Below are 27,209 nucleotides of genomic sequence, written 5' to 3'. Positions count from 1 at the left end.
GGCTCGGCTCTTCCCGTTAATTTGGAAAGACGGTGTGACATTATGGCCACAGCTGCCTACTCTGAAACTAAAGAACCAGGTTCGAGTCTTGGCTTGGGCTCATCATCCCGTGATTCTGGGAAAAAAATAACGGAATATACCCATACCTACAAAATAATCCATAACGTTATTGGTGCACATGCCAAGCGCCCCGATACCTTTGGGTTGCGCAATACAAAACTGCAAAAAAAACACAATAAAATAAAATGTTGTCTCGTCCCCCTCTACTCCCTCCCTCCATCCATCCTAACCAGAACGACAGGAAGCAACAGATTATCCTGTACAGCCCATGACAAACTGTCGCCGCCCTCGAATGGATAAATGACCTCCTGAGACGCTCCGGACAACAACTCCTGTATCTAAATTCTAATCTGAAAAGAAGCCTCGACATACTGTAAAATGGCAGACAGAGGGCTCGAGCATAATCACGGGAACTCTCCAGAGCCAATAAGCACTTTGGAAATCTGAGGGGCCACTATGATTTGCTACGGTTCCGTCAGTGCTCCAATCGTAGGTCACATTACATATTACCAAACTGTCAACTCGCAGACTCCTTTCAGTCTATGTTCAGCCGTGGGATTCGTTGTTATGTCACCCGGAAGTGCTAAAATTACTGACAAATGACATCCGAAGAGCGGCGACGTAGATAAGTCTGAAGTCACAGACGGCCCGTGTAAGTAAGTATACACAGGTGGTCACCGTAAATTGTCATACCGAGAAGGTTAGATGTTTTTTTGTTGAACGCTTTTGTTGCTTATAATGCTCTATCAATGTTCTCAGTCTACTTTTGAGAAAAATGACGGAATATTGATTACCCACATCTGTTACATAAATTCTGTGGCCACTCACCGTTTCTCATTCATGATTTTAATGAATAATCAAATGTTGTGCTTATCATTTTTATCTATACACGTTTCAACATTAAATACACATCTTCAAATCGTAGAACTATTATACAATTATACGTTACAATGCACACCCTGGATTTTATGGTTGCGGGCAAATGTTAGGGTTAATAGTTTAAATTTTGAATATTGTTTTGCCTTTATGGCGATCTGTGTTCTCCCTAAAATTATGTAGTGAAAGAGTGTGCGTTACCTTATAAGCAGCTAGGTCGCCGCCAAACCCTTCTTGACATACGGACGCTAGTGGATTTCCATTTATGCTTGAGAAGACCCTTTTGAGAGCCTCTGTGACTGAATGAGCACCAGACTCGTCAGCCTTTCACAGGCACTCGCGGTCTGGATTTCTCTGTTTCCGCAGATGATTGCATACTAATGGTGAGAGTCTTCTCGGATGGTGAGTGTGTTTCTTCTTTGATGTTTTGTCATTTTAATCGGTAATTCTAATCTTTTTTTCAGGTCCGTTTGCCACAAATATCTGTAAGGGACCACTTGATGACCTGGAGGTGACCCTTACAGCGGGCTTTAAGCTCCTTGACATCTGCGGCAGAAAAGATTCTTCAATAACCTAGAACATGACGCTCTTTCATTTTGGAAACTGCATTGCTCTGGCTTATTTTCCATACTTTATCACCTACAAGTGCAGTGGACTGTAAGTACACTAGTGAAAACTGTCACGAGCAAGGACACTGAATAGGCCACAGTTTTGTCACATATTTGGGTCATTTCTCTTGTGGTACTCCTCTGGTAGTTCCCTGACTCTCTTAGCGCTTGATTTATCGGTGGGGGGTTTCTTGTCATTAGTAGATCATTTACGTGGCGGCTTTATTGTCTGAGAGACCTGGTAAGTGCTCATGCTGACCCATGGACAGTGGGTGGGTGGCTGGGAGAAAGAGAGTACTGGACTCTAGTAGAAGAACAACTAAGTAGAAATAGATAAAAAAAAAACGAAATGGAATTAGGTCTGCTCGAGTGTGCAGGCAGCGTGAAGTCTGATTCTGTAACTTGACCCCAAGCCTGAACCCAACCGGCTCTGGCTCTGGCTCTTGCGACTGTAGAATCAACTGAAGGCGCATTAACTACTTGGTGTGGCGGAAAACTAGTTTAAGAATGGAAGAAAAGAATGTGGGTATACAGAATATTGAATTTCAGATTTACCGCATCAACTCTGATATAAAGTCATGCAAACAGTTACAGTCATAGCAAGGAGTACTAATAACGCTGTGGGAAATCTTGTAGCCTGTATCTCCTTCGAGCATAGAATGTTAGATTGTCTGTAAGGACAGGGCTAGTCTGCAGTGAGACCGTAATACCAAACCTACTCTACATGTTTTCTTTTGCATATTGTCATTTCAATGTATCTCCTTAACAGAGATCCAGAAATCTATTATTCATTCAGTCTAGTGTTTCTTTACCTAAATCCAAAGAACACAACGACATTAAACAACGGCTTCCACATATAGCACCTATTTTTGCCATGGGAATACTGTTCCAAAGAATATGCATACGTATTTCTGTTGTAAAGCAATTGTTCTAACAAGCTACTAAATGTTAAAGATTGTGTTCCTGTGGGCATTTACATTTAAGATCCATTTTTGTATAATGCACTTAACCTGTTGCCTGCAGAAATGTCTTGCATGTTGAAGACTGACTAATTTGTGCAACGCCCTGGGGTGTGTCAGAAACATTGTGAAGTTTAAAACTATCCGAAACTCTGTAGTAATGCTGCTTGTTGGCGATCCTGCATTTTTCATTGCATGCCCCATTTTGAGACAGTTGCCATTTCCACTAATTAGTTAAATAACGGGTAACATGATTATTATGGAGTGAAGAAAGGAGGATAATTCAAGTAAAACAGCCCAATCGATTCAGGGGCACGCAGACAAGGCAGCAGATACAGTTAGGTAAAACTAGTAGATAACAAAACTGGCTAATTTTAAGATTTGAAGCTGGATAAACATTGAATATAGTGAATGAAATACAGTGTACTAAAGAGTAAATCGATTTTAAGAAAACCCTTATGATAGCGTTTTGATCCATTCAAGTTTTCCAGACGCTCCAAATAAATGGTTTAACATTTATGATGGAGGCAGGAGCATATAGTACTTTACGTAGCGTATTATATAAATTACTGTAGCGCGAAGTGGCGTGACTTAGTGCTAATACAAGAGTGTAATGGACTCACTGGTTTGTTGCACGTATCAGTACTCAAAGCAATTGTAGGTTCAACACCATACTCTTCTACTTGCACGATCAATAGACCATGCAAGTTAAGAAGGATCAGTCACTTAGGAATATCACAAATATAGAGTGTCCTCCTTTTTCTCCGATGGTTGTTTGCAACCTCATCCTGAGGATTCTTCTTAGGTCTTCCTAAACATTTCCTTAAGGGGTATATTGCAAGTAGCCTTAAATATCCTCATCAGTTACTGACTCCTAGAAAGGAAAGGGAGGCTTGTGACAAGCGTTTAGTTTTCCAGCACTTCATGGTCCGAGATCAATTTTTTAAGAGTGAAGCCTGGTGTAAAAATATATCTGGTAAAAAAGAACACTAGAAACTATTTTCTCTTAGAATGCCTCCTATCTAGAGTCTATTCAGGTCACTGTTACAAAGCCTCTTTCCTCAAAACTGTGGACAACACTCAATTCACGGAAAAAAACTCATGCCTCATGTCCTTCTTGATTTTACCTGCAGCCTTTTTATATAGAATCAACAGTGACGTTCTCCTGTAGCTCTTAAACAATAACATGAGTATTGAAGGATAGTGCTAATCTGTTTCAGGTCCTGTTTGTCAAATATATTGTAACGCATCATAAGAATGAACTCTTTCTCCAGTCCTAGTGGGATCCCATATAGAGGTCCTTATTGCTCCATCCTTGCTTCCTTTCTATTTACTCTTCATGTGGATCCACTGGATGATGTTTCAGTAAAACCGGGAATCTCTTTTCTCCAATATGCCTAAAACACAGAGTTGTGCATTACGATTAAATACTCAAATCGCCTCAATTTCCTTACCTCTTTCTTGAGGAAATATAATGCTGGAGGCCTAGTATGAAGCTCAAACTGAACACACAGACCCTACTTGTGCTCACCCCTAACAAATGGTAGCACCTAATAAATGAATGTTCATACAACTCAAGGAGTTAGGCCTGTCCTCAAAAACTCACCTTTGTGAAATACCTTCGCTTCAGATTTGACTAGCTACTCTCCTTTGATATGCGTAGCTTGTCTGATCTCCAATAGAAAAAGCTATGTGTGCACCATACCTGTCCATGCAACCCTAGGTTGGATTTTTTCTGAAACATTGCTCTTCTCATAAGGCTGTTTGCCTCATGTAGAAGATAATCCAGATACCATCCCTGAACATTTATGTGAAAAACATCATATATCTGGTATAAACAGTCCAAAGCTGCCAAATGTTGCATGTTCAGCAAGCCCTTTATCCATCCTTAGATGCTCTTTTTCTGGAAATGCTTTAAAGATCCGGTATGCCCTTCCGATATACATTACACAAACCACTTTGTTCCATGCTTTAAAAAGGGACCTCAAACACCTGGAATGTTCGCATGGATCGAATCCGTGTTAATTGAAACTATGTAGAATACCACTGTTGTCTGTACAGTGATACTGTTAACCCAGGCTAACCATGTAAGCTGCCTAATTCCACAAATAAATTGTATGATTTTATCATGCTGTAAATCACTGTCCCCCTGTAATCCGAGCCTTCATCATGCTTGACATAAAACACTAAATGTAATGATGAACGATTCATAAGAACTTTGGCTGCTTTCCAATTTTCAAAAGTTTAGGCAATATCTAATAATACTGTTTAGCTTTATCAGTATAGTTCGGTACCTAGTTGGTAAAGTTAAGAATTAAATGAAGAAGAAGCTGGATCTGTGTATTGTGAAATAGTGTGATGAGCGCTGACCCTTGCAGGACTCTTGAAGTTACCTAAATAGGAGTTAACACAAAACGGATGGATGGCTACATTCAAAGCTTCTCATCAGAAAACAGTGCAAACCCTCTCAGTACCGAACTCTTTACCAGCAAGTATGATGGCCAATGTAAAAGAACTGGGGTGCAGGACAGTTATATGTTGTACCTTGAGTAGTATTAGAACTCTGAAATATCCTCCATGAAGTGCTTTTAGGTAGTGGGTCACTGATTCAGTTCCATAAGGTGGTTTCAACTATGGCTCAGTAAGTCAAATGATTCTGTAGCAAGATGGGACGGTAAATGTGGCAAAATGTCGAGGCATTTGTATTATGGTAGTTGGTGACTGTGTCTTAGACCCTGATAACCACTTCACTATTGCTCTTTCAGGTCTGAATACAATGCTTTCTGGAAGTGTGTGCAGGCTGGAGCCACCTACCTTTGTGTACAGTTATGTAAGGTAAGTGCTGCCTTTAATTTTAATCTATGCTGTACCCTGTTCAAAACCTCCAGTGGTAAGTCTGCAGATGAACAAAGGCGATAGAGCTATACGCTTGCTAGAATATGTCTGAAGAATGCACAGATTTTTCACTAGGGAGAACTGTTCATCAAAAAATCAATCCTGTGTGCTTTCTGTTCTTATTTTGCGTGTTTCATGTATATGTTATGTCTATAGTGCAAACCTATCCAAACAGAAGCGGAGCATTGCACTTGATGAGTAAAAGGACAGGAAGGTGGGTGTAGATGGTTCGTGCATTGTGATCTAGTGCTCTTTAAAGAGATGAGTCTTTAACTGTTTCCTAAATTTGAAGCAGCGTTAAGGTGGTTTAGGTGGATCCGGGGATGTTGTTCCAGATATTAGGTGCACAGATTGAAAAGGCCTGCTGTCTTATTATCATTTTTTTTTTTTTTTTTTTTTTACACTTAGGGCCTGATTCAGACCTTGGCGGGCGGCCGAGGCCGCCCGCCAAGGTCCCGCCGACAAATGACCGCACCTGCCATTCATACATTTCCGCTGGGCCGGCAGGCGCTCTCCAAAAGAGCGCCCGCCGGCCCAGCGGAAATGCCCCTGCAACGAGGATGCCGGCTCCGAATGGAGCCGGCGGAGTTGCAGGGGTGCGACGGGTGCAGTGGCACCCGTCACGTATTTCAGTGTCTGCATAGCAGACACTGAAATACTTTGTGGGGCCCTCTTACGGGGGCCCGCGGCACCCCCTACCGCCATCCTGTTGCTGGCGGGAGTCCCGCCAGGAACAGGATGGCGGTAGGGGGTGTCAGAATCCCCATGGCGGCGGAGCGCGCTCCGCCGCCATGGAGGATTCTGCAGGTCAGCGGGAAACCGGCGGGAGACCGCCGGTTTCCTGCATCTGACCGCGGGCGAACCGCCGCAGTCAGAATGCCCTGCGGGGCACCGCCGGTCTGTCGGCGGTGCTCCCGCCGACCCTGGCCCCGGCAGTCTCAGACCGCCGGGGTCAGAATGACCCCCTTAGTCTGTAGTCTGATGCTGTCCTGCTGCAGGTGTGGAGATCCAGCAGAGTATGTGTTTTTTTGCAAGATAAACAGAGATGCTTGTCATGATAGCTTTGTAAATGATACAGCTAGTTTTGAAGATGAAGTAGGCCGGTAAAGGGAGAAATTGGAGTTCGATCAGAATGGAGATGGTATGATCATGTTCTTCAGGACCTAGATGGGATGTGATCAGTGTGTAGCATGACCCTAAGGAGTACTAGTGTGGAGTCTGAAAGATCACAGTGTTATGGCATTATCACCATCCAGATGTAAGGGTACTAAGGCTTAGACAGCAGTTCTGAAGTCACTTTTTGGAAGAAATGGGTTGACCTTTTTTAGAAAAAATCACCCTTTTCACTTTTTTTGTTTTTGAGAGTTCCATAAACAATACATTGAAGCATTAAAATAGAGGAAATCAAAAACATTAATCATCAATCATAACATAAAATCACATACATTGCAATCAGAGATTCTATCCGTATCTGTCTCCTATGGAAGGAAACCGCACTTAGCACCGGAAATTATCATTTCACATTACCCATTTTACTTTGTTTATTCCTCCTTAAGCGAGAGCAATCAACTATAACATTTGATTTCCTCATCTGAGTCCCCACAACTTCAAAAATCTATCATAGGAACCAGATCTTAAAGCAGATCTCCTTCAAGCTCCTTAATTTTGCCCACTTTAGACCACCATTGTTGAAACAACGGAACTGCTTTTGTGCGCCAGTTCTGTAGAATTAACGATCTGGCTATCAAGGTGATAATATGGAGGTGCTTTGCTTGCAGGGAGCTAATATTAATTTTAGACTAAAATCCGTGTACCGCTGTTGGAAAATCTAATGACTGTTTCAATCCCAGCGTACACAAACAATAGCTTACGATTTCATCCCACAACGGCCTTATCTTGAAGCAACCCCATATGATAGTTCAGCCGCCCTCCTCCTCCAATGATTATCTCAGTCGCATTGATTATTTTTTGTTAGGCTTCCAGCACTGGGGGATGCTTAGCGATATTGAGGTCCTGTCTAGATTTGAAAGTGACCACTTCCTCCTTTGTCTCTCCCTCTGTAGAGGTGGCAAGGGGAGAAAATTGGCCCTTCCGCCTTCCCCTAGGCGCTCCTTTAGTTAGTCACAACTGAAACAGAATTAAGTGGGAGTGATTCAGGACCAATGAGTAAGGTTATGCCTCACTTTACCAAGAGCTAGTTCCCATCCTGTCTCTCATGGCCAAGCCTAAGGTAGTTCCTGGCAAGATAATGGAAAACCCTTCCAGTTGGTTTGCAAATTTGAAAAAGCATTATTTTGCCCACCTCCCTCCCCATGGGATTCCTCCAAGAAAGGTTGAACCCACATGGTATGACAGGACATGTAGATTAGCAAAGAGTAATCTTTTTAGCGTCCTTTAAAAACAAAAAAACAAACAAAAAAAGGCTTCCCCAGGTTGTAAAATTAGAAAAGGCAGATTTTAAATTAGCCCTAAGACCAGCAAAATCTACTTGGGACCAATGTTCCCTCTAATTATTTTGTGTGGTGAGCGGCAGTGCAGTAGCTTTGTGCACATTATTCGGAGATGTGTGCGCAAATTAAACTTACCATTAGACATTATGCAAGCTAGCCTGCTATCTCTTGGGTGATCAGGTGAAAGAACAGTTAAATTTTTTACACAACCAGATGGTAACTTATATTTTGAATGTTAATATTCAAACTGTATTGTGTAAAGAAAAATAGGTAGTAGTGACATTTCAGAGAGGGCGTCATGCAGCTCATGCAATAATCCAATCTTTGTAGTCCAACAGAAGATCCAGAGAGGAGTTTTGTTAAATTTAACATGGTCCTTTCTGAATTCATTGCAGCTTGTCCCCTACCCAGGCTTCTTTCAGCAACACCCCAAGAACACATACTTAACTTCTCACTCTCTTCCCGAATAACCCTCTACACTGTCTACCAACCAAGTACTGTGGGCAACACATTCAGGGTGCCAACTCAACCTTAGATGCGAAGCTTTTTGTGTAAAAAAAAAAAAATATATATATAGATTATGAGATATAGCACTACAGTCTCACCCAGTCACCAAAAGTCACAGTGAATAAGAACTTACACCTGCATGCTACTGACCGCATAACTCTCCAAAACTGAATCAGACTCTGATCCGCAGTGGAAATGTTCGGAGTGCCATACTATGAAATACCAAACTGTGCTGCAATGTCATACAAATACTTATACATTTTTCCCTCTCTATTTTTTTTTTTTAAAACATGACAATGAAAAGGATGGGGTACTGGTAAATATGTAGAAATATGATATTAGAGCACTGAAAACTCAATGATAAATTCTGAACCTTTCTATCAGACATACATACCAACACACCACAACATACCTTTGCACACACATGCATTCACAACACACGACTCACAATCACTCACACACTCATAATTTGCTCGGCCCGCCCCCCTAGCACCCCCATTCGCCCACCGCTCCTGCCTCCCTCCCACCTCCCCTTCTTAATGGCAGCTGCTGCACAGTGAAGTGAGCGACCCTTGACCTGGTTTTGGTCAGGAGAAGTTCCCCACGCCGCGCAGCTCCACCTGACTGCGCCCGTGTCCTTTTCCCCACCCTCTCTGCTGCTGCAAGGTCGAGGCTTTCCTCCATCCGCAGGCTCCCGCCTGCGCCTCATCTCTGGTGTCTATTGGTGCCGTAAGTAATGTGTGTCTGTCTTGTGACTGACTTTTTATTTTTGCCTTTCACTGCTTTTTTGTCTCAATTTTTCAGCCTTTTTCTCCTTTTCTTAAGCCGTTTTCTCCTTTTCTTAAGCCGTTTTCTCCTATTCTTAGCCTTCACACTCTGTTGCCCTCTCCCCCTTCCTTAGTCTGGTCAAGCTACAGATTTAAAGAATAGGGGACACTGCTACCACCACTTTATTAGTGCACCCCTTTTGAGTCAACGAACAGGTTCTGGGCTTTGCATTACCAGGGGCAGGCCAAAGCCACTGCATACACAGTAGACCAGTATGATACCAAGGTCAAGATATACATCAAGAAGTCAGCTTCATATGCAGTCAAGCACTCAGGAAATCAGTACACAGCACTCCCCATGCAGGGAACATTCCAATCCCAACAGCTTAGATGTAGGTTTGCCTGTAGAAGCAGGAGTTATCTCTAGATGGACTTCTATTTATAGTGCAGGTAGTGCTAAGATTGATGAGGGCAGAGGGAAAATTGAGAATGCTTGCAAAAACATTCACCCGTGGATCTAAAAGGAGGCTTGGTGACCACCATCTTTTTCTGCAGAACAATGTTGAACCTCTTAACATCAATAAAGAAAGGTTAAGGTTAAGTAGAAGTGACTCTGGGTTCTGTTAGTAATATACTTGACACTATAATGAAAAAGATGTCCTTTTATATTTTTCTCTTCCTCTGGGGTGAATTCCTTCCATGTTGCTTTCTGTGACATGTGATATCTGTCTGAAAGAACATTCTCAAGCAGTAAAACTGTCAGACAAACTTAAAATGCAAAGGTCATGCAAGCTTTTTTTTTATTTTATTTTCCTGCAATGGGAAATATACAAAGAATGAAGACAGTGTCTAACAACCAGATTCTCTCTGACATTAAAATAATGCAGAGTAGGTGAAACTATCAGATATTAAAGTATGCTCAGAGTCAAAATTCAGAGTGAAACAAGTAAGTAAACCGGACAAGGAAAGTGTTCGGAGAGGAAGGATGTGCCTTACAATAATTGTGAAAACATACTACTTTCTAGGACAAAGGAGGCATGTGGCTGGCTTAAAGTGATAGTAAAGTGTTTAATCTCTACAGAAACATGCTGCCTATGTGCTAATTTCCTTAATTTCGGTCCTTTTTAAAAAGTTGAATGACAATGTTACTAAAAACATAGCAAACAAATTAAATGGGAAGCGCCCCTGCAAGAGCCCTGAAAATATTTTAAAGCAATCCTTTGCATGGGTGAATGGGATGATCTACGTGCTATTTGGCAGCGTTTGTCTTTGTGTTCTGAACTGCAATAAAAGTTAAACGTTGTCAAATACGATGGAGATCACCCCATTCACAGATGCAAATGAATTGCCTTTCAGGTTTAATTAGCCTTGCTTGTTTTACTGCTTCCCTGACAGATTTCTCCACTTAGGCCTTAAAGGTCTCTCCTTTGAAATGCACACTCCAGTGTGCCCTCTGCGCGGAGATTGATTGCTATGTGCGCGGCCGCCCAGGCGCGCATCTTAGAGGGAACATTGCTTGGGACACTGCTATCTGGAGCAATATTTTGTCTGCTTCACACGCAGGAGACCAGGTTACCTTTTGGCATATAATAGCAAAACCGTCCAAAGCCAAATAGTATAATGCCTGAAGCGCATATTCTTCCTCAAGACTGGATGAACCATTTTGAGTTATTGAATGGCGGCAGCCTTCTGAACGCTGCAGTCTCTGTAACTTCAGGACTACAGCAACTCCTTGCCACCTCAGCCTTCTCTTTTACATCACAAACTTATAATGCTAACCTGACATTCTCAGTGCCTGAAGTAGTCGAGGCTATCAGATCTCAGAAGGTAGGAAAAGCCCCCGTGCTAGATTGTATTCCAGTTGACCTTTTTAGGTCTGAACCGGTTATCGGGGCACCCTACCCTGAACGTGTCTTTAAAGCTACCCTAGCCGTTGGGGAGATTCCTTCATCTTGTAGAGGCGCAGAGCTTATTCATATACAGAAGAAAGGCTCAAAGTCCGATCCAGCAAATGACCACACCATAAGTCTTATTGGCTCCAGCCAAAAGATTTCCTGACAGATTTTATTATATCAGCTTCTTACCTCAGTCAGTGAAAACAAAATTCTAAAACAGTTCCAAGCTGGTTTTCGTTCAAAAGCTAGCACAGTGGACCAAGTTTTTAGGTTCCAACTAATGAGGTGGAAGGAAGTTGACATTAAAAGGGGCAGCCTCTACGTTACGTATGTCAAATGCTGCTTTGATCTTAAAGCAGCATTTGACATGGTCCCAAGAGATAAACTGTGGTGTAGGTTAGCTGGCACGGGGCTACCACACCCACTACTTGATTTATTTGTTAGGCTGCATCAAGACAGTTTTGCTCAGGATAGATGGGGGTCAAATGGGGAAACCACTTTACCCTTTGAGGTAGCAAAGGTAGTCGGACAAGGATGTGTCCTTGCCCCTACCTTATTTTTGTTGTTTGTAAATGGCTGCATTGATTATCTCATGAGTTGTGACAACAACTCCCTGGTATTAGGGGGAAATTACAATTCTGGCTCTCTTATTTGTGGATGACACTATCCTAGTATTGAATAAACCCCAAATCATAGAAACTTTATTGAGTAACTTTTATAGGTTTTGCTTGGACCGTGGACTGGAAATTAACGCAAGCAAGACTAAAACCGTGGCAATCCGTCCCCATAGAAGGTTTAGAGGATCATTGATTTTGGAAGGGGAAAGGTTGGAGAAGGTGCTAGATTTTGACAACCTAGGCATTTGCCTTTCTAGTTCAAACTCAAGTTGCTTCATATTGAAGCATAAGTCTTTGGCCATCCTTAAAATTTGCAAGTAAAACTCTGTCCCATCCAATTTAAACCACCCTTCCCCCAGTTGCTGCTGCACTGTATGGAGCAGACCTATGGGGGCATGTTAGCTTAAAAGCCTTGGAGGTTGCTGAAAACAAATTTCTAAGGCTTGTCCTTAGATTACCACAAAGTACACCATTAATTTTTAAACATGACTTAGGTTTTCGTCTCTTTCCTCCTTTGCGCACCTGAAGCCTACCCTGTATTGGTTATGAATCTGTTCTTTCCCAGAGTTTGCAGATTAAAGGGTGGGTCTAAGTGACGTCTTACATAAACCTCAGGGAGGAGTCCGGTTCCCATGGCTGGACTTTGTAAAGAAGTCCCTATATTCCATGAACATGAATGTGTATTGGCAGTCCCCTGAGACCATCCCATTTTCCTCCATTAAGAGAGTGAAGGCCACTTATTGGGAACTTGAGGAGGCTAAACTATCTACCCAGGTAGGTTTGTGCATCTCACTGAATGTTTCATTCGGTTTAAACCATACCCCTATTTTGAAACTATGTGAATGACATTGAGCCCCCTTTTTACCAATGCCCCTTACGTTAGGTCTAGACTGTGTACTTTGCCGCTCGCCACCTTGACAGCTCAATGGAGTGGCCAGCAAGGTGGTAGCAAGATTTGCGTCGCATAGGAGTGCTGAAGAATCTGTAGCTCACTTACTGTTTTTCTGCCCAAGGTACCCCAAGCAGCGAAGGCATTGGATAATTCTCCTGTGCTGCTTCCTAGGTGTTGCTCAACACAAGGTAGCTCTAAGATTATTTAGAGTGGATATGTCCCTGATCATTGTCTTTTCTGTTGCTAAAAATCTGATGTGCATCTGGCCAATTTGACAAAAAACTGGTCCCTCAATTACCCCACCATTGGTCTAGAGTCAAGTTGTCCTTGTACATGATGTTTTTTTAAGGTTTTATATCTTGTGTTTTATCTTATTGATTGTTTGAGCTCAGGCACTTTATTTAATTGGGCCTTTTGCGAAGTAAGTGGGGGCTTATTTCTCATTTTTTCCTCCCTGTAACTAACTAATTTATAAACTTACTGTTTAACCTCTATGCCATTCCAGCACATCTTTAATATGTCTAATATTAGCTGCAACTTTACTCCAGCCCTTCCAAGATTCGTATTTTATAAAATCCATAATTGTGATATAACCATTACTCTCCCATTTAGAGCGAATATTTTTCTCAAGGAGAGGACGATCCCCAATAAATATGTCTGCCAGACAAGTGACATTAATAACAGGCATATGGTAATGCTTGAATAATTGTGCTTTACGTTTTAACAGCCACTGCAGGGTCATTTATCTAACTTTCTTAGGGCTTTTCATAAACCTGAGGAAATCAAAAATCTCATTCTTGAAAAATCAAATCAAGAAAACAAATTATCGCTTAGATTTGCATTGGAGGAGTTTCGAAATCTTTATGTAATATGTGCAAAGTTTGCAAAATATATTCCCTTAAATTTGAGAGACCAAGGCCCCCTTCTCTTATGGTACGATATAATGTATCCAGGGACAGTCTGTTTTTTTTTTTATTGGTTCATAAGAAGGCAGAGAGCATTCCCTCGAGCTCCTTAAAAGGTTTCATCTGTAGAGCCAAAGGAAGGGTGGCAAACAGGAAATTACTTAGGGGAACACCAGACATGATAATCAAAGCAGTGCGTCCTAGGATTGACAAAGGCAGGTTGGTCAGTTTAGCAAACAGTGTCTTAATTTTAGCAATTTAGGGGGCGTAGTTTAAGACGTATAGATCGTTAATATCTTGAGATACAAACACCCCAAGATAGCGCTTGGGATTAGTGTTGATTAGCGGACGAAACTCAGAGAGTAAAGTATCTAATGTGTAATTGCACAGTAAAATCTCTGCTTTGGACTTGTTTATTTTGTAACCACGAGCTCTTGATATTCATGAAAAATCCCAAAGGCCTTTTTTTGAGATTCTGTGTCAGGTTTTAAAAACAAGGCTATGTCATCCTGTAGTAGGCTGGCTTGGTTTGTAGTGGGCACCTAAGCTACTTACACCTTATACAAGGTCCAGTTTTCCCTTATTAGTGAAATATAGTCAGTGTCTAGAAGCCAGGCTCTCCAGGGGTAGGGTGGATGAGCAGCCAAGGCCTAACTAGGAGACGTGCAAAGCTCATGCAATATCACTGTAGTCACTCAGTACTCACACACATAAATGAAAATACTCCGTGTTACAAAAATAAAGGTACTTTATTTTGGTGACACAAATACCATAGAGACTATACTCCCTTAAGAGGTAAGTACTACACAAATTATATACACTAGTCTGCAGAAATAGCTGTACAAACAGTTAGAAAACAGTGCAAATAGTGAAAATCACAATAGTTAGAAATGGGCCTGGAGGAACACAGACCATATACTAAGAAAGTGGAAAGCGAATGTCTGTTTCCCACCTAGGCAAGTGTAGTGTGTAGAGGGGCGCTGGGAGTATTAGAAAACACCCAAGGTAAGTAATAGAAACCACTCCAGATCCCAGGAAAACAGGAGTAAATCACAGTAACTTTCCTAGAACACACAAGAACACGAGAAAGAAAATTATGCAAGAAACAGAAGAGACTGCAAGACACCAACGATGGATTCCTGGACCTGAAGACCAGTGGAAGAAGGGGCCCAAGTCCAAGAAGCACTGAAGAGGCCAGGGAGAACAGGAGCCCCTCCAAACCGGATGAAGGTGCAAAAGAAGAAAAATGTCAGTGAAGAACAGTCAGTACTGCACCCAAGAAGACAGATGCAGGATTCTGGTTGGTGCAGAAGATGTCCCAGGTCGGATGGATGATTGCAGTCTGGTTTGCGTTGCTAGATTCTGCAAACAATCCTTGGCACAGGCAAAGCTCACGGTTAGCGGAAAATGCAGCTGCCTGGGACCAGGAGTGACCTGTGGACTCTACCCTGGAGGGGAAGGCAGAGGGGGCTCTCAGCAACTCCAAGAGCCCTCAGAAGACCAGGCAGCGCACACAGGAGTCCCACAGCACGGGAACAAAGAAGGTGTAAAAGGAGGCCCATGCAGCACTACACAAAGGGACCCCACGCTGCTAGAGAACCACGCAGGAGGCTGTGCGTCACTGGATGGAGTGCTGGGGGCCAGAGGTGCATGAAGTTCGTGGAAAGATGCCAACTAGCCTTGGCAACTGCAAAACACGTGGTGCATGGGGGTACTGTCTTGTGTGGGGAGGCAAGCTCTTACCTCCACCAAAGTTGGACAGTTGGACGTCAGGACTGTCAGGACCACTTCAGTCCACCACCTGTGATGCTGGATCCATACACTTCATCAGGAGAGGGGACCCAAGCCACCAATCTTTGTTGCAGAGGGTTGCCTGCTGAAGCAGGGAAGTGACTCCTTCACTTCAAGGGCGATTCCTTCGTTCTTCTGGGGCAGGCTGAAGACTGTCTGTCCTCTGAGAATGCACGACTGGGAAACAGTTGAAGTTGCTGGCAGGAGCTGAAGATACAATGTTGCAGAAGTCATCTTTTCTGCAGATTGTCGACTTCCTAGAGGATCCAGATGCAGTTTCTTTGGTAAGAAGGTGAAGTAAAGGATGCAGAGGATTCCTGCTGGAGTCTTGCAATCCGAATCTGAAAAACCACCCAAGCGAGAGACCCTAAATAGCCCTGAAAGGGGGATTGGTCAGCTACACAGGTAAGCACCTATCAGGGGAGGGCTCTGACATCACCTGTTGGCACTGGCCACTCAGATGCTCTCCGAGTTCCCTAGTAACCTTGAATTCAAGATGGCAAAACCCAGGGACTGTCTGGAGGAGCTCTGAGCACCACCCCTGGGGTGGTGACGGGCAGGGGAGTGGTCACTCCCCTTTCCTTTGTCCAGTTTCACACCAGAGCAGGGACTGGGGGGTCCCTGAACCGGTGTAGACTGGCTTATGCAAGGAGGGCACCAAATGTGCCCTTCAAAGCATTTCCAGTGGCTGGGGGAGGTTACCCCTCCCAAGCCTGTAACACCTAATTCCAAAGGTAGAGGGTGTAACCCCCATCTCCCAAAGGAAATTCTTTGTTCTGCCTTCCTGGGCTCGAGCTGCCCGTGCCACGGGGGGGGAGGGGGGGGGTGGGATAGGGGTAGGGGTAGGGCCCCCAATACAGATACCAAACATGCCTAGGTTCAGAGTTACCATTATGTAGCTGAACATAGGTAGTGACCTAGTCACCTGGTAGCACTGGCCATTTAGATGCTCCCAGAGTTCCCTGCCACCTTGGAATCCAAGATGGCATTACCCAGGGACCCTCTGGAGGAGCTCTAAGCACCACCACCACCACCACCTCTGATGGACAGGGGAGTGGTCACTCCCCTTTCCTTTGTCCAGTTTCGCACAGAGCAGGTCCTTGAACCGGTTTAGACTGGATTATGCAAGGGGGGCACCATCTGTGCACTTCAAAGCATTTCCAGAGGCTTTGGGAGGCTACCCCTCCACAGCCTGTAACAACCATTTCCAAGGGGGGGAGGGTGTAGCATCCCTCTGCAAAAGGAAATCCTTTGTTCTGCCTTCCTGGGCTTGAGCTGCTCAAGCAATAGGAGGGCAGAAACCTGTCTGAGGTGGCAGCAGCTGGGGCTGCCTGGAAAACCACTGACGTTTGTAATGGCAGTACTGGGGGTCCTCTTAGGAGCCCCCAGAGTGCATGAATCATACAACCAATGCGTGCAAAAGCCTTCTGGTATGATTCCAACATGTTTGATACCAAACATGGCCATTTTCGGAGTTACCATTGTGAAGCTGTACATAGGTGGTGACCTATGTCTAGTGCACTCGTAAAATGGCATCCCCGCACTCACAAAGTCCAGAAAAATGGTCCAGGAGGTCGTGGGGGCACCTCGGCTAGTGCAGGGCTCCCTCACACACAGGTACTTTGCACACAGCCTTCCGGGTTGGAAGGTCTACAATATGGGTGACTTATGAGTGACCTGGTGCAGTGTAAATGGCATTGAAAGGGTGCATGCACTATTTCACACAGGCTGCAATGGCAGTCCTGTAGAAGCCTTTGCATGGGCTTCCTATGGGTGGCAAAAGAAATGCTGTAGCCCATAGGGATCCCCTGGAATCCCAATGCCCTGGGTACCTAGGTTCCATATACTAGGGACTTATAAGGGGGCACCATTATGCCAATTCTGGCTGAAATACTGAGTTACCAGTATGCAGTGACAAAATTTAGAGGAGAGAGAGCATAACCGCTGGGGTCCTGGTTAGCAGCATCCCACTAAACACAGTCAAACACACGGACATCAGGCAGAAATTGGGGGTAACGTGCCAAAAAGATGGTGCTTTCCTGAACATCCACATAAGTTTAATATTAGTCATCCCACTTATTGGAGGTGACACTCTGTGCGCATAGCTATTGCTAATAGTTCAATGAACATGGCAAAGAGTAAAGGCGACAGGGGATAGCCCTGCCGTGTTCTCCTGCCCACTTTGCATGTACCGACCTTGTGGGAATTGATGATTATTTGTGCCATCGCGCCCCTGTAGAGGCGCATTACTATCTGATTGAAGGAAAGCCAAACTTCATGATCCTTCTCAGGCTTTCCCAACAGACCAAATCGAAAGCCTTCTCGGCCTCTAGAAACATGACCTTAGCTGGTACTTTATTTTGTGTAAAATAATCTAAAGCTTCAGTCAGGTAATTTGTGTTAGTAAAATAACTGCCACAAAGCCACACTGGTTGGTTAGCAGGAACAATGTAGCCCATAATCCTGCGCTTACGATACGCTAATAATTTAGTGAACAGTTTGTAGTAGAAATTTAGCAGGCTGATAGGTCTGTACGAGTTAATATTTTCCTTATCTTTACTCTTCCTTGTGAAGCTAACTACTACAGCTGTACTAAAAGATGTTGAGAGCCTCTCCCCCTTTCCAGGATATGGTGTGATAATTTTAATAGTTCATGGTTTAACACTGCTGCAAAATTTCTTGAAAAATTCAGCTGGTGAGCCGTCCTTCCCTGGTGGTTTGACATTGGCCAATGATTTCACCTCTATCTCTACTAGTGAACATTTTGGCTGCCTGAGCTTGACTTGGATTAAACTTGGGGGTAGAGGGTTTGCTTAAAAAGGACCTTTGCCACGAGACATCTACTTGCTGGTGCTTACTATAAGCTTCTGTGTATTGTTTGAGGAAAGCATTTTAAATATCTGCAGGATCAGTTACAGAGGTGTGTGTGCCTAAGTTAGCAAGAGATGCAATTCTGTTTTGCAGAGAGCACCTCCCCTGTGAGGAACCCACCCGAGTATTCACTTTCTTCGTAGAACTGTTGAATATACGCAATACTGGTGATATAACCCTGTGTGTAATAGTAATGTGGCATACAACTTCTTGCCGGTCTAAGCGCCTCCTTATTCACAGAACTTGGACTGTGTGAGACATTGATGCTTGCAAGATTCAGAGCTATCTCTAGCTCTGCCCTCTGTGCTGCTAAGATTCTAATCTTCTAATCTGTGTGATTTCTCTTGAGGTAATGTGGGTATGGATGGTTGCTATAAAAGCCTCCCACAAATTCTCAGCCCACGCTGAATTTACATTGGCATTAAAGTAATGAGTAATTTCAGTGACAATGTCTTTGCACCATTCTCCTTTTCCAAGTTGACACTGGTAAAGGACCACCTACCACCTGCCCTTTCTACCTTGATACCCGCTACTTCCATTTAAAGCAATGCATGATCAGAGAAACCATTCTGAACCTGGCTTAATTTTGTAATTCCAGTTTGCGTGAACTAAGGAAACAATCCAGCCTGGTTGCAGAATTATATTTAGTTGAGTAACATGAGAAATCCTGGGCAGCGCCTGTGAGATTAAGGCCCATATTTATACTTTTTGACGCACAACTGCGCCAACGCAGTTGTGCGTCAAAAATTTTACCGCCGCCTAACGCCATTCCAAAGCACCATGCGGGCGCCTTATTTATTGAATGGCGTTAGCCAGCGCTGCGGACTGGTGTGCGTAAAAAAAAAAAAGACTCACACCAGGCAACGCCGGCGTAGGGGAAAATGGAGCTTGGGCGTCAAAAAATGGGGCAAGTCAGGTCTGAGGCAAAATTCAGGCCTCAACCCGATTTGTGCCATTTGTTTTGACGCCCAACCCCCATTGAAATGACTCCTGTCTTAGCAAAGACAGGAGTCATGCCCCTTGCCCAATGGCCATGCCCAGGGGACTTATGTCCCCTGGGCATGGTCATTGGGCATAGTGGCATGTAGGGGGGCACAAATCAGGCCCCCCTATGCCACAAAAAAAATACGGAAAAAAAAACTTACCTGAACTTACCTTAACTTCCCTGGGATGGGTCCCTCCATCCTTGGGTGTCCTCCTGGGGTGGGCAAGGGTGGCAGGGGGTGTCCCTGGGGGCATGGGAGGGCACCTCTGGGCTCCTTCTGAGCCCACAGGTCCCTTAACACCTGCCCTGACCCAGGCGTTAAAAAACGGCGCCCATCAGGTTGGGTGCCGTTTTTTAAGGCCTGCCCCCTCCTGTGCGTCAAAATGACGTCACAGTATAAATATGGGGCACAGGCCTTAAACTCATTTTTTGGAAGGGAACGCCTACTATGCATATAATTAACGCAAGGCTGGTTCCCCCTTCCAAAAAATGGCACACATGGTGGAACTTTGACGCCCGCTGCGTCGGACGTCAAACTATAAATATGGGGCAGGGTTTGCGCCGAATGTGCGTAAAAAATTTGGACGCACATTCGGCGCAAACAGAGTATAAATATGCCCCTAAGTACTGTAGAATATTGACCCAAACAGCTTGCCATATGTGGCTTGTTCTGCTTGCGCATACCTGACTTTGAATCCAGCTCAGGGTTTTGGAGAAAATAAAAGTCACCCCCATGATCAAAAGGCCTGGGATATTGAGTAGTGTCTGGCACAGTTTGGTCAGTGGAATTGGATCATCTGAGATTGGTGTTTATGTGCTGGCTATAGTGAGCCTAGTTTTTATAAAGCAGTCTAATTACTAGCAGCCACCTGCCTTCTGTATTAACCTGAGAAAAAGTGGCCTAGAAGGGAAAATACCCATTAATGTAAAGGACTACCTCTCTGCATGCAGCATTCATGACATAAAGCAGAACCCTGCCCAGAGCTTAAACATTTTATATAAATAATTACTTTTATCCCTAAAATGTGTCTCTTAAAGGAGCACGACATCTGGAGTGTGCCCCCCTCATTCAGACATCAATGGCCTAAGCATTATGTTTATTATTGAGGCTGTTCGCATTGAATGTAACTATTCTTATATAATCTTTATATGTCTCCATCATATGTTTTGATAAAACTAGTTCCTACTATGTGCATAGCCTAATTTAATACACATTTGTATTGTACCCAAAAACATATTTCAGGGCAAATGAAATGACTGAGTAACATGGCAGGTGAGCGCATTAGTAGTTTGCCCCGGCATTATAAAGTGTTGTTGTGCCTGAGGTATCTAGCTTTGTAAATGGCACTCTGGGATACATGTACTGCAATTATATCAAGTTTTGAAATAACTAGAATAATAGTTTGTCTACCATATAGATCAAGAATTGTTGTAATATCTCCTGAATGAGCCATATCTGGGCCTAAACGTTTTTCCCTTCTGTAATGTATGTAACACTTCGTATTATACCTTTTATCCAGCTCCACTGAATATTTCCAGCTAATGTGCATCACTATGGTACTCTTCCTTTTTCAGCCTTGTACTGCTCCACCTTCCCCACTCCTGTGCCCACCCAAAGGAAGAATTTCCTGATAGGTCATCAGGTGCCATTCTACTACACCCTCCTGCGCCCAAGAACCCTACAGGACCTAACCCTGTGAAGTTCTCAACCCAACCACCCCCTCCCCCCCCCCCCCCCCCCCCCAGGTAAAAAAAAAACAGTGCAGCCATCAATCATCCCTTTGCTCTCTAATCTTATTTGTGCTCCTTTTGTGATATTATTAAAAAATTTGCCTAGAAAAAATAGATAACTTAAAACGTAGCAAAACTTTTTGGGTGCTTTAAGGCACCCTTGTGCATCTTTAAAATGTATGCACATTAATGCAACCATAGTGCAACGATTTATCAGACAGTCTTATGGTAGAAGCACCTGAGCCTTGCTAATATCATTAAAAAGAAAAAAAACTGTCCCTTTGCCAAGACCTTGAGTTTGGACTGTTGAACAATAGTTGCTTGAGCACCCCTGGCTTTGAATGTGTCAGTCATCTTAACAAAGTTTCAACGCTTTCGTGCCATGGCTGCTGACATGTTGGAAAAACAGAATCTCTGGAGTTGAGAGAGTTTGCTTTGCAATAGCCTTAGACAAAATGAGCTGCTTTACCCGGTAATCGGAAATGTTTAGTATGATTGTGTGTGGATACCTCGCCCCAAGGATTTTATGAGCCGGGACTCTATGCACTCTTGTGATAGTTAAGTTGCCGGATAGTTCTGGGATAGCCTGCTTCAAAAGTGTTTCCGTCGACTCCCTTACTTGGGGTCTTTCACTCCCTTCTGCCATTCCCATTATGCAGAGGTCCGAGCACCTATTATAGTACTCCAGATGGTTAATTTATTCTCCAAAGCATTTTAACTTTTTTCCAACTGCGTAATTTCATGCTGCATCAACAGAACCTGATCCTCAAGTGTCAAAATTAGACTTTCAGCCTCTTTTAACCTGTCTGGAATCAAAGCTGCGGCTTCCTCTATCTTTGACAGCCTTTCATGAATCATAGCTGTCTCATGTGCCTGCATGCTTTTCAAGTCCCTGATTTCAATCAAAGTAATATCCAAAGTGCTTTTTACTGATTGTGCAAACCTTTCTTCTGGATTACTTGTATTCAGTGTATAATATACTGTCTGGGATCCCAACTCGGCCATATCTGCTGCTGGCACCGGAGATCCCGCCCCAGACATAGCAGTAGTGTTCAAAAGTCCCTCATTGTCACACACACAGTTGCCATTCTGAGAATTTGGAGGTGTTGCCTGGGCTTCCACTGGAGTTGGAGTCTGAAGTCTGACCGGTTGCTTCACAAATAATGGGTATTGTTTGAGGCTGGTGGGGGCAGGGGAGAGACATACCTACAACAGATAGTTCTTGAGAGAGATTAACAGATCCTACTGGCACTGGGTCCGCACCAGATGACTCTGGTGTCCCTTCCCCCTAACACTTGTTGCCTCCTCACAAGCCACTGGGTTATTAGGGTCCCCTTCTAGATGTGCCAATGGTTGCACATTCATTTTCTGCAGAGAGTTACGATAGGCTTTAGTTGATGTCGAGACCTTCCCCTGAGCACCACTTCGTCATAGTTTAGAGACTGGGATCAGTTGGCTTAAAGTGGCTCTATCGATATTTGCTGTGTAACGATGTAGGGTGCATATGCTGTGGGGTCAGAAGAAAGTCTACGATGCAGCCAGGCTGCCAAGTTACCCTACTGAGGAAGCTAAATGCTGGTGGTGCTTTAAAGAGAGGACCTTACTGAGAGGAACATTTGTGGTCTGGGCACCTTTCAAGCTAATCAATCCACCAGGAGATGAGACCTGACACGCTCCAACTCCTCAGAGTGGTTCCCATTTTCCCACCTGTAGGACCCAGTGGGATGGAAGCACCTCCATGAGGCACACTGCGCATCATCATTGTTAGACCGGACAGCCTTAGGGTTGTCACCCCTAACTTTTTGCCTGCCTCCCTCCACTTTTTGGACTCTGTTTTTTTCTGGCTTTTAGACTCTGCGCACTTTACCACTGCTAACCAGTGCTAAAGTGCATATGCTCTCTCCCTTTAAACATGGTAACTTTGGATCATACCCAATTTGACTATTTAATTTACTTATAAGTCCCTAGTAATATGCCCTATATGTGCATAGGGCCTGTAGATTAAGTGCTACTAGTGGGCCTGCAGCACTGGTTGACACCCACTCAAGTAGCCCCTTTACCTTGTCTCAGGCCTGCCATTGCAAGGCCTGTGTGTGCAGTTTCACTGCCACTTCGACTTGGCATTTAAAAGTACTGGCCAAGCCTAAACCTCCCCTTTTTCTACATATAAGTGACCTCTAATGTGTGCCCTAGGTAACCCCTAGAGCAGGGTGCTGTGTGGGTAAAAGGAAGGACATGTACCTGTGTAGTTTACATGTCCTGGTAGTGTAAAACTTCTAAATTCGTTTTTACACTACTGTGAGGCCTGCTCCCTTCATAGGCTAACATTGGGGCTGCCCTCATACATTATTGAAGTGGTAGGTGCTGATCTGAAAGGAGTAGGAAGGTCATATTTAGTATGGCCAGAATGGTAATACAAAATCCTGCTGACTGATGAAGTTGGATTTAATGTTACTACTCTAGAAAATGCCACTTTTAGAAAGTGAGCATTTCTTTGCACTTAAATCTTTCTGTGCCTTACAATCCACGTCTGGCTGGGTTTAGTTGACAGCTCCTTGTGCATTCACTCAGACCCACCCCAAACACAGGGTACTCAGCCTCACTTGCATACATCTACATTTTGAATGGGTCTTCCTGGGCTGGGAGGATGGAGGGCCTGCCAGACTCTGATCAGCAACTTCAGACCCTGCAGCGCCGGCATCTGTGATCGGTGTCTGTGAACCACGACCCACAAACACTTCCAGGGTAGGGGCTTGGGTCAGAGGAGTACTGGCCGTCATGCCCCTTTGGAAAAAGATCACTGTTTTTGTGTCGGTGTGTTCCTTGATGGTGAAGTTAGTATCCAGGTAACTTGGCTTTTAGGGGAAGTTTTGGATTCAATGCTATAAGGGTTTGTCATTATCCAGTTTGTTACTGTTACGTGTCTATTGTACTTGGTAAAAAAAAAAAAAAAATTCTGTCTTGGTTGGGGTGAGCTTAGGTAGGTGCATGACATTCAGGTCTGGATGATGTGCAAGCAGTGTTAAAAACGTTGGATGTCTGAAGCAGAGGAGACCTTCAAAAAGAGTTGTATTTTCAGAATATTGGTGAATAGAGCACCAAGTGGCTACAGGTATAAGTTGAAGATGACCGGATACTAGGGCTTCATTATGCTGCAAAGGATTCAGTAAAAGATATTGGAAACCAGACCAGAAGGCACTTCAGTTTTAGAGAAAGTAAAAACAACTTTAGAAAAGGAGACCGGTACAGCAGATCTCTTCTGCTGTAATAGTGATCATCAGTTTGTCCAAACTAGAATGCAGATTAGTATATCTAAAAGCAAGACAATTAGTTATGTAAGTCACTTGCTGCACAAGATGCGGCATCTAATTCATTTTAGGTCTAGCTAATAAATGTTGTGGTAATGAAATGTTGGCACCAGATCTCTAACATACACCTAAATTGAGCTTTGGTTGGTAACCAGAGCAGCATTTCTTTGTTGGCTCAAATTATTTGATGTTTGGCTGTATCTCTCCCCCCTTACATTGTAGTGCTAAAGGAACTATTTTATATCAAGACTATAGTCAAACACTACATATGGAAGTTCATTTTTTCCCCTGACTTTCTTTATTGTTATCTTCTAATCCGGATTCTTATATGCTTAACTCTTGGGGTCTGGTAACGATAAAAATAAAGTAGCTTATTGTTGGAAAATGGGTTATTGGTATGGGCAGGTAAGTACCTACACTTAGCAATAGGCCACTACCCTCCACTTTGGTCCAGTTAGGTCTCAGTAAATTAAACCCAGCTCAACCCTTGGTAGGTTGGCAACGAGCGACAAGGCTTAACTTAGGAGACAGAGTGTAAAGCATTCAAATATCACAAAACAGTTATTAAATAAAACACAGGAAACAGTTTAAAAATCCAAAACAAATTTATAAAAACAGATTATATTTTTATCTTTAAAATGACACAAAAACAAATAAAATCGGATAAGGGGAACAGCATTTATGAATTTTTAAAGAGTTATTGTTTTCTAGCGCCTAGAAACAAAAAGCGGCAATCTGGTCGCAACTCGACTGGGGCAAAGTCAAAGTTTAAGGCCGACCGCGATGGAGCCCGGCTCGGCTACAAGCCACAGGAGACCTCGGTCAAAAGTTTACCTTAGGACTTAGTCGTTTTTCTGAAGATTTTCTTCAGCGGGACGAACCTGCCAGTCCAAAATCCAATCTCCTGGAACTCTTCTTCGGATACGCGTCGCGGGAGCCCTCGCTGGAGATTTTACTTTCGGACTTAGTAGTTTTTTCGAGCTGAAAATCCTTCAACCGGGGCAAACCTGGATCTTGATCCTACATCCTTGGAGCCCTCCTCGGATACGCTGGCTGGGAGGTCCCAGTCAACTTCCTACGTTCGGACTTCGTCTCTTTTTTTGGAGATCTTCTTCACCAGGATGAACATGCAAGTCAGGCCGAGTTGCGGTTGAGGCAAGCCGGCGGCGGATCGGTCCCTCTATGGAGCTTTTTCTCAAAAGTTCTCCAAACTTCTGGATCTTCTTCCAGATGTTTCTTTAAGGTTCTTTTGGGGTCCACAGCTCACCCCAAGGTTCCAGAAGCTCTGAGATGATCCTTGGGGGGTGTGGACTACAACTCCCAGAATGCATCTGGCACAAAATCCTTTTTGGACAGTGGTCAGCTGGTTGATTTCTTCAGGAGTTGGTGCACGGGACTCTGGCTAGCAATTTTTCACCTGTAGCAAACAGGGAGTCCCTCCTTGAACCAGTTGAAGCCAGGCAAAGTCCTTCTTGTGGTGAAGCCCAAGTGTGCAGCTGGTGCAGTCCTTCAGATTGCAGGGTCCAGGTGCAGGCCAGGGGTCCAGCAGGGCAGTCCTTCTTCTGTGGTTCTTCCTTGTTGGAATCTGATGAGGATCTGAGGTGTGGGTGCAGGTCTGCTAGTTTTATCCTTGCTCCTGGGTGAAAAACAGGGGGGTCCTGGTGCTCCAGTCAGGTGCAGGGTCCTTCCCCCTGTGATGACCACTCCCTGGGAAGTGTGGCAAAAAACAATCCCAGGAGGCAACATTCCTCAAAAATCCATCATGGCTGAAAGTGATTTTTAGAGGTTACATCTGGCTGAGCCCACCAGAGGCTGACCAATCAGAGCACAGCAGCAAAAACACTGCAGGGCTGAAGTTGGCAACGTTTTAGGTAACGTTTAAAACTCTTTACCTGAAGAAGTTGTGGGATTTATTCTAACAATTAATTTGATACCAAACTCTTGGTATCTGTCATGTAAGGGGATTTTTTAAATTAAAATAAAGTCTTCCCATTCTAGCCTATGGAGGCCATTCACTACAATGAGGGAAAAACTAATTTGGCAGTTTTTTCTCACCAGGGCTTATAAAAATAGTTTTATAAGGTCCCTGCTTATAATTACATGGCACTCAGCCCTAGGGGCACATAGGGCACACCTTAGGGGTGATGTATATGTAAAAATAAGATAGTTTAAGACTTTGGAACTACTTTTAATTCCAAATTCGAATTTGCATGTAACTTTAATTTTTAAAAGCAGCCAGCAAGGCAGGCCTGCCTTTAAAATGACACTGGGCACCTCAGCAGTGCACCTATGAGGGCACTACCTATGCTGGGGTCCCTAAACCTCCATGCCCTACCATATACTAGGGACTTATAGGTAGGTTAGCTTTGACAATTCTAATTAGCCTAATTTGCATATCCACTTTACACAGAGCACTGGCCCTGGGATTGGTAAGCAGTACCCAGGGCACAGTCAAGAGTAGGTAACCACCAGTACCTGGCCAAAAGGTTTGGGGGTGACCAGGGCAAAAAGGAGGACTTTCCTACACTTACAGTTTTATTTTTATCTCCTTGCAGCCTTTCCTCATAACCACGGGGGATGAGAGTTTGTTTAGTTTTCAGCTACTGTACCTTTATGTTAATGCCGCTGGGGCATTGTATTTTTTTCTGGCATAGCACTTTTTTTTTTTTTTTTTTCTTTTTGATTATTTTATTTAAGCTTCCGACAGCTTGTCACTGGTGTCTGATACTTGACTTGCGTGTCGACCTGACCCTTATCATATCACTTATTTGTTGACTTAGCGGGTCATTTTGTTGTTATGCAGAAATAATGACAACTGGGGAGGGTTTATATGTTTTATAAATTTTGACACCTTCTCTATATGCACCTCCTGGACCCGAGTAATTTTTAAGATACTTTTTATTAATTTACGCTTCCTGCGAATTCTCATTATTGCTGGCAGAGATGGATATATATTTTCCCCTTTCTCTTTTTCTAAGTAGTTGGTAAGAGCTTTTTTTCTATAGTCCTATGTTTGTTTCAATTCCGTAAAAACAAATGCCGAACTGTAATAAATGCACTGTTTCCCCTAATCTTTTTTTGCACATAGAAAC

At 43.7% G+C, this 27,209-nt stretch overlaps 1 protein-coding gene across 2 annotated transcripts in view; it reads left to right on the top strand.

Moving 5' to 3' along the window:
* Positions 1-587: 587 nt before the first annotated feature.
* The window catches only part of TMEM147 (transmembrane protein 147), a 46,801-nt gene continuing 20,179 nt past the window's right edge, over positions 588-27,209 (top strand). The window contains exons 1-3 of one of the 2 annotated variants that reach the window (XM_069201174.1): positions 588-716; positions 1,401-1,593; positions 5,269-5,338. In XM_069201174.1, coding sequence (XP_069057275.1) covers positions 1,517-1,593; positions 5,269-5,338 — 147 coding nt within the window. In that variant the 5' untranslated portion in view covers positions 588-716; positions 1,401-1,516. The remainder of the gene's footprint in view (positions 717-1,400; positions 1,594-5,268; positions 5,339-27,209) is intronic. The other variant, XM_069201176.1, reaches the window with a different exon arrangement.

This window comes from Pleurodeles waltl, chromosome 7, assembly GCF_031143425.1.
Source record: "Pleurodeles waltl isolate 20211129_DDA chromosome 7, aPleWal1.hap1.20221129, whole genome shotgun sequence".
In the NCBI taxonomy this organism is placed as follows: Eukaryota; Metazoa; Chordata; class Amphibia; order Caudata; family Salamandridae; genus Pleurodeles; species Pleurodeles waltl.
The sequence above is the reverse complement of the archived record's forward strand: the minus strand, read 5'-3'. Positions and strand labels throughout refer to the sequence as shown.